At 35.7% G+C, this 8,297-nt stretch overlaps 2 protein-coding genes across 2 annotated transcripts; both read right to left on the bottom strand.

The window, feature by feature from the left end:
- Positions 1–490: 490 nt before the first annotated feature.
- LOC132056815 (uncharacterized) lies at positions 491–2,424 on the bottom strand. Its single transcript, XM_059449175.1, has 4 exons — positions 2,303–2,424; positions 2,138–2,225; positions 1,158–2,043; positions 491–727 (listed from the first exon to the last, which is right to left on the bottom strand). Exons 1-3 carry the CDS (start codon positions 2,353–2,355, stop codon positions 1,222–1,224), a joined length of 963 nt encoding a protein of 320 aa, XP_059305158.1. The 5' UTR covers positions 2,356–2,424; the 3' UTR covers positions 491–727; positions 1,158–1,221.
- On the bottom strand, positions 2,405–6,477 carry LOC132057763 (uncharacterized). Its single transcript, XM_059450367.1, has 3 exons — positions 6,133–6,477; positions 4,698–5,982; positions 2,405–3,504 (listed from the first exon to the last, which is right to left on the bottom strand). Exons 2-3 carry the CDS (start codon positions 5,974–5,976, stop codon positions 2,405–2,407), a joined length of 2,379 nt encoding a protein of 792 aa, XP_059306350.1. The 5' UTR covers positions 5,977–5,982; positions 6,133–6,477.
- Between the last annotated feature and the right edge of the window lie 1,820 nt (positions 6,478–8,297).

Here is an 8,297-nt window from a genome sequence, read left to right as displayed (position 1 = left end):
ACCTTGGTTAATAAAGGAAGCATTATACGATGAAACACACAATCCAAACTAAATCTGATGAAAAATCCAACATTTCTTTTCTTGGTCTACAACGAATGAAAAAGTCCCTAATTTCAACTCATGTTACCACGGAAGGAGGAGTTTTTGAGGGTTAGGACAAAGAGATCAGTGAGAGGAAAAAGAAACATGCATATTTCCGTCTAACCAAACAAAGGAAGAAAGAGGAGCAGCAGCAGAGCGAGCGCACACAAAGAATTTTTGAGAAACAACTCTGTTTCAGTCAATTGTGCTACTCCTAAGTCCTAACAAAAAAAGCACGCTATTGAGTATCACCAGCAAACATAAAAATCAAGGAACAACAAAACCAGAAAGTAGGAAAGGGAAAAATCAAAACACTGACTTTCGGCAATAGAGAAAGAACATGATGAACACAAACTTATAACGACAAGAATAGCCGTACTTTCAATTCGAAGCCCAGCAAACACACATGTGCAAAAGAGATCCTTTTTCATCCCAATTCCGAAATAGCCTTTTTCACATGAAACTATGAATAAGGGCGATCAATGTACCAAGTAATTCTCCTCACAATATCTAATAGGATTGGAATTACAAAACTGGTATATAAATGAACTAAAACCACCCACCAAGAAGCAAGAATTTAACCATCAACTAATACTCTAAAGAAGGCCTTCACTGCTTTCGTTTACCTCTTGTTCTTTTATTACACCTACAAAACCATTAAAAAAAAACTGATCTATATCAAATTTGGTTACGTAGAAATTAAATAAAAAGGAACTCCCATGGAAAGGAAAGTAATATAAAGAATCTTAACTTAGTAATACCCAAATGAGTTTGTTTTAAGGAGTATAAGTTGCATGTGAATATATAACTATGGAGGAAAAGAAAAGGCCGCAGCTTCATAATTTAGAGAACAGCCCAGAAAATTAAAAAAAAAAAATAAGAAAGACAAAGAAATCAGACCAGCCAAAAAGAAAAAGAAAAAAAAACAAACTCCAGCAAATAGTCCAGCGAAACTAAGGAAAGAGTCATGCGACTGCGAGTGAGAACTGAAAAAAAAAAAAAAAAATCCACCCCCTCCCAGTAGTGAGCAACGCAGAGAAGAAATGGGGAAGAAGAAGAAGAAGAAGACGACATACCTGGAAGGAGAAGTGGAGTCGCACTCGTCGAAGTCAGTGAAAGGTGGCCCTTACAGTTATGAGGTTACACCATAAAATCAACGTCGTCATCATCTGTGCCATCAGCTTCATCTTTGGTAATACTTTTAGTACCTTCATTTATCTCAGGATCACTTATGTACTCTATCATAGTGTCATCCTCTTGGTCAGAATCTTCGGTATTGTAACCAACGTCATGTCCCGTTTGAACCTCCAAGCCGATTACACTTGCATCCAAGGTAGTCAAATCAACATCATCTCTATGTAATTGACTCGGCAAATCCTCAATATCATAATCAATCGTATTACTTTCAACAGACACATCTTGATACACTTCATCATTAGTAGTATGCAATTCATTACTTTCCACTTCTGAATTTTGCATCTCTGGCACATCATATATGTGTCTATCTTGAAATTTTTGCACAATTCGCCAATCCGTCCCCAACTTCGGATCATTAATGTAAAATACCTGCTTTGCTTGAGTAGCTAGTACATAAGAATCATGTTCATACCAAAATCTATTTACATTAATACTCGTAAAATTTTTATCTTTTTGCATCCCTGTTTTCTTGCGAAGATCAAACCACTTGCATTTAAATAAGACCACTCTATTCTTATCAACATAATCTAATTCAATGATGTCAGTTATAGTACCATAAAAATCTATCACCTCATTTTCATGATAGCCTTCGACAACTATTCCGCTATTTTGACTTTTACGTAATTCATCGCGACTCCGAATATGGTACCTAACACCATTAACAATACAACCAGGATATGTATATCCACGCCAATCGGGTTCCATTGCTAAAGGAAATAATTTCTTGATAGACAATGACTTTTCCTTATTATATAGTTGCATAATCTGCGATGAAAAATTATTGCATTCAATTAGTAAAGTAGAAGAAAAATTAAAATTTAAATACAACAACACGATTATCATCTTAAAAATCACTTACTTTCCTTTTGAACCATAAAGGAAATTGCTCCCTATGTTTCTCTTCTATATTCACAATAGCTTGCTTCACCAACTCTTCTTTATGCTCTCTGGATATAAGAAACTAAATTATTTAGAAATAATATAAAATAATAAAATGCCAATATAGATAAATAGAAAAACTTACTGAAGAAAAGGTTGTGCTTCTTCGCAATTATTCAACACATACCACCGGGCCATATCAAAATCTTTCTTTGGTATTTCATAATAGTTTCCCTCTTTAAATGGTCTAACACTCTTTGAAAATATGTCCAGTAAGATACATAGAGCAAAACGTCAAACATTCATCAATAATATAGCCTTCTGCAATAGAACCTTCTGGTCGTGCCTTGTTTCGCACATAACGCTTAAGCTTGCACAAAAACCTCTCAATTTTGTACATCCAACGATATTGTACAGGACCCCCATACATAGCCTCTCGCGGTAAATGCACAGCCAAATGTACCATAACATCAAAAAAAGCAGGTGGAAAGATCATCTCAAGCTTACATAATATAATAATTATATCCCTTTCAAGTTGTTCTAAGTCACCTCTTCTCAATGTCTTACAACATAATCGTTGGAAGAACTGGCCTAACTCAATTACTGCTGAAGAGACATTTTTATTTACAAATCCACGGAGAGCAATAGGCAGCAGTCGTTGTAACAAAACATGATAGTCGTGACTCTTGAGTCTATTTATCTTACCATCATCCACACTTACACACCCTGAGATATTTGAAGCATAACCATCAGGAAATTTAACAGATTTTAAAAATGCCCAAAACTCTTTTTTCTCTTTTTTTGTCATATTATAACAAGCAGCTGGCATTGTATAATTAGAACCATCTTGCTTCAACCATAGTTCTTTTCTTATGTTCATATCCTTCAGATCTTTTCTTGCTTTATCTGTGTCCTTAGTTTTCCCGTCAATATCCAATAATGTCCCCAAAATACTCTCACAAATGTTCTTTTCTATGTGCATGACATCTAAATTATGCCGTAACTTCAAGCTCTTCCAGTATGGTAACTCAAATAAAATACTTCTCCTCACCCAATTCAATTCTTCAGGAAGACGTTTATTTTTCTTACTATTTGACTGTTTTCCTGGTCTATAAGTACTGAGTAAATCCAATTGTTGTAAGATATCATCTCCTGAGAGCTCTTTTGGTTTCAATCTTTCTTCTTTCTTCCCATCAAATTTCCTGCTTCTTCTCCAAGAGTGACTAGGTTCAAGATACCGACGGTGACCCATATAACAAATTTTACTTCTTATCTTTCGTGAAGGTGCATCCTTATTGCAAGTAGGACATGCCATGTATCCCTTAGTACTCCATCCAGATAAATTACCTAATTCATAAAAAGGACAATATATGTTCGTATTAGTTTATAAATAAAGTATAACATAGCACCAGAACCAAATTCTCCATAGCAATGGATGGATTCAATTTTTGCATGCGTTGTTTGTGTTCCTTGTCCACGTAGGGCATAAGCATTTACTACTTCAGTAAAAAAGACAGAGAAGTAATTGTATACATTGCATCATACTTGAAGCTCTTGTTAAACAATTAACGATACTAGGCTTGATATACACTGCTTTTCAGAAAATAATGACACTCAGTCCATGTTCTCTTCAGCTGCAAACAATCCTACTATATCTGGATTACATGTTGATAATGAGAATATACCTAAGGAGCAATCAAATATCTTAAGCATGAAGCAAGATGCTAGGAGTTGAGCAAACGCAATCTAGGTGGGCAGATTTGGTAAATGAGGAAGATGAGCGAAGAGTTGATAATAATAACGCACAAAATAACCAAACAGATTGGGAGAAAAATGATCATCATATGGCGCATGAATCTCAACCAATTCCGGGCAGTAATCTCAACCATATAAAGCACCAATTTCTGTGCCCAGAAGGGGTGGAAAAATACAACTCATTTGGCTACTCCAATTAGTAGCAATCAGCGGCATAAGGGGCTGGTGTTACACCACTGGCTAATTAAACCTATTACACAACCAGTACTGCATCACCAGGGCAGGAAGAATTGGCACTTTCAGGTACAAATGTTCAGAAAATTAATAGTACAGACAGGGCGCTTCTTGATGCACTAGTGAGTTTGAACGAAAAATTGAATTCTCTAAATCCTATTAATACTACATGGCTTAAATAAATATTGTTAACCTAACATCCTAAATATATCATCATGAACAGTTGGAATTGCACTCACAAAACAAAGCTTCATGATTTAATAAGTAAAAGTGAATAGCACAGAAATATCTACCACAAAATAGTTGAAGAAAGGAAGTATATAGAAAAAATAACTCTTCTTCAACAACGTTAAAGGTCACAGAAGACCCTCGTTAGCATTCAGTTTATAATCTTGCAAATCTTCTTCGAATGACTTAGCATATTGCTCATTCTCTACCAAAGTGATCAGGCTCCTTGAAATCCTTTTACAATATTATATTAATAGTCCAATACATAAATAGTATAGATTAATTAGAAAGCTGAGAAAGTAAGGAATTTAATACGAACTTACCATAGGCAGGAAAGTCATTTATGGTCCATAAAACAGCGGCATGCATCTTGAAGCACTCTCCGGTTGATGCATCAAAAGTCTCTACACCATCATTCCATAACTCTTTCAATTCATCAATCAAGGGACGCAAATACACATCAATATCCTTTCCTGGTGCTTGAGGACCAGGAATAAGTAATGACATTATCATAAATGGGTCCTTAAAACATTTCCAAGGAGGAAGATTATAAGGAGCGAGAATGACAGGCCACATACTATACGATGTGCTCATGTTACCGAATGGATTAAAACCATCAGTTGCTAGACCGAGTCTAATATTACGAGGTTCTTGTGCAAACCACTGATGATTCATGTCAAACTCTTTCCATGCTTCAGAATCAGCGGGATGCCTTAACACATTCGCCTCATCAAGATGTTTTTCTTTATGCCACCTCATGTCCTCGCTTGTTTTTTTAGACATAAATAACCTTTGAAGTCTCGGCTTTAACGGAAAATACCGCAAAACTTTATGAGGAATCTTTTTATCCCTTCCATTATCAATTTTCCACCTTGAAGTGCCGCAATGTGGACACTTTTGTCTATCTTTATGTTCAGCCCAGTACAACACACAATCATTTTTGCAAGCATGGATCGAAATGTATCCTAATCCCAAACCTTGCAGCATGCTTTTAGCATCATAATACGACTTAGGAAGTGTCTCACCATTAGGAAGTGCCTCTTTTAGTAACTCCAACAACATGGTAAACGATTTATTACTCCATTGATTGTACACTTTCAAGTGTAGCAACTTCACAAGAAACAAAAGCTTCGAAAATTTCTTACATCCCGGGTATAATTCACGCTCAGCTTCTTCCAGTAATGTATCAAACTTTTTAGCTTCCTTCTCACTCATATTACCAAATACATTATCACCAGTTGTTTTCTCCTCTGAAAAATTGGCAAACGATCTTCCACTGGCTTCTTCTAACATAGTTTGAATTCCATCATCATTGTCATGCTCTTCATTTTCATCTTCCTCGTAAATCACTTCACCGTTATCTCTCTTTTGTGGTTGTTCCCCATGGTATATCCATTGCACATAATCTTTCATAATTCCTTTCATCAACAAGTCGTCATACACTACTTCTTGTGTTTGGAAATTTATATTTAAACAGTCTTGGCATGGACATCGAACTTTAGTGTTTCGATCAAAGCGAGACTGAACAAATTTCATAAAAGATTTGACACCTTCAACATATCTTTTAGAGAACTTTGGTTCACACATCCATCCTTTATCCATGATAAGCTGCACAAACATATAACCACCAAACAAAATAATTAGGGTTCTTCAATACAGAGAGAGAGGACATTGAAAGTATGAGAAAAACTAGCCTGAAACAAAATAACAGAATTTTCCTGAGAAGTCCCAAAACCACTGCACGCAAGAAGACCTTACCTTGTGGTTTCTACTTGTCTTCTTCCGCTTCTCCCTGCAAAGCAGTCCAAGAGCCCGCACAAGAATATGACTTCTTCTGTAACAATTTCAAGATTCCTTTTTTTCTGTAACAATTTTGATTGGTCGAAAGCAAGAAAAGGAAAAATTTATTCTCCTTTGTATGGTTTGGCAATTCGGAATTTTGATCTTCTGGTAGTTTCCCCTTGTTCTCCTTTTCTATTTTATAATTTAAGCATATTCGAGAAGTAGCGATTTGGGTTATTTATAAAATTTAATCTACACTTGAATTGCTGAGATGTAGAGATCTGATAAATGGGGGTGTTTAGATTGTTTTATGAGCTGTTGTAAATGAAGCCTATTTAGTTAATATAACTGTGGAAATAATTGTACCGCGGGATAATAATGTTGATGGGTGTGGCGAGTCAACTTTTGTGACATGGGTATTTTTAATTAAATGAGTAATTTTGGCTGAAATGAAAATTTCTATTCACGTAAGGGTCTAAGTGAACACTTTGCAAAAAAACTTGAAGTATAGGTATTTCAACAATATGTTTTTGCTTCATAATAGACCCAAATTGGTCATAATCGATGAAAAAATGACGCCAAAATCATTTTTTTTGCGTGGATTTCCCTTCATTTGGGGTGGTCTTTAATTTTTGCCCATCAAATTGGTGGTCTTCAAGTTTTCCCATCACCTATACCCCGAAATTGTGGGTTCGAACCCTAGCTCAGTAAAAAAAAAAAAAAATCACAAGGCAGAATTTTACTTCAGAACTCTGTCTTAATCCTGCAAATTGCCCCTCCAAAATTGATATAGGCCCTCCTAACAAATGTTAGAACTAGTTCTTCGCTAAGTCGTACTAATAGATGAACAACAATTTGGAGGGCAAAAATTAAAGACCACCCCAGCGAAGGGCAATCCTGCAAATTGCCCCTCCAAAATTGATATATAGGCCGTCCTAACAAATGTTAGAACTAGTTCCAAAATTGATATATAGGCCCTTTTAGAAGTTTTTTTTTTTTTAAAGTTCTTGATCTTCGTAAATAAAAAATTTCCCCAAAATTGTGTTTTACATGTATTTATACCATGTAGAAACATCCGAGGACATAAACTCCCTCAGAGTGTGTTCGGTATGGATGAAGGAGAATGTTTTCTTGGAAAATAAGTGATTTTCTAATTATTTTCTCATGTTCGGTTGGTTAGTGAAAAATAAGTGATTTTCTAACTTATTTGCTCATGTCTGATTGGTTAGTAGAAGACATTTTTGGTGGGGTGTTTGGGTTGGGGGGAAGGGGGTGTATAAAACTAAAAAAGGAACTATTACATACTTTTTTGTTAAGTTGGTGGGTTGTGGGGAGGGGGGGGGGAGAATATTTTTCAAATATTTTTCTAATTTTTTTACTAAACGAACATGAGAAAATTGGAACTAGTTAAAGACCGCCAATTTGGAGGGCAAATATTAAAGACCACCCCCGCGAAGGGCAATCCTGTAAATTGCCCCTCCAAAATTGATATAGGCCCTCCTAACAAATGTTAGGACTAGTTCTTCGCTAAGTCGTACTAATAGATGAACATCAAATGTTAGAACTAGTTCCAAAATTGATATATAGGCCCTTTTAGAAGTTCTTTTTTTTGGTTTTTAAAAGTTCTTGATCTTCGTAAATAAAAAATTTCCCCTGAATTGTGTTTTACTTGTATTTATACCATGTAGAAACATCCGAGGACAGAAACTCCCTCAGGGTATGTTCGGTATGGATGAAGGAGTATGTTTTCTTGGAAAATAAGTGGCTTTCTATTTATTTTCTTATGTTCGGTTGGTTAGTGGAAAATAAGTCGTTTTAACTGCCTTATTTTCTCGTATGCAGTTGGTTAGTAGAAGACATTTTTGGTGGGGTGTTTGGGTCGGGGGGAAGGGGGTGTATAAAACTAAAATAAGAACTATTACAGGGGTTTATAAAACTAAAAAAAGAACTATTACATACCTTTTTTGTTAAGTTAGTGGGGTGGGTGGGTTGTGTGGGGGGGGGGTGTGAAAATATTTTTCTAATTTTTTTACTAAACGAACATGAGAAAATTGGAACTAGTTAAAGACCACCAATTTGGAGGGCAAAAATTAAAGACCACCCCCAGTGAAGGGCAATCCTGCAAATTGCCCTCCAAAATT

This window comes from Lycium ferocissimum, chromosome 5, assembly GCF_029784015.1.
Source record: "Lycium ferocissimum isolate CSIRO_LF1 chromosome 5, AGI_CSIRO_Lferr_CH_V1, whole genome shotgun sequence".
Taxonomy (NCBI): Eukaryota; Viridiplantae; Streptophyta; class Magnoliopsida; order Solanales; family Solanaceae; genus Lycium; species Lycium ferocissimum.
This window is presented reverse-complemented; position numbering and strand designations above follow the sequence as displayed.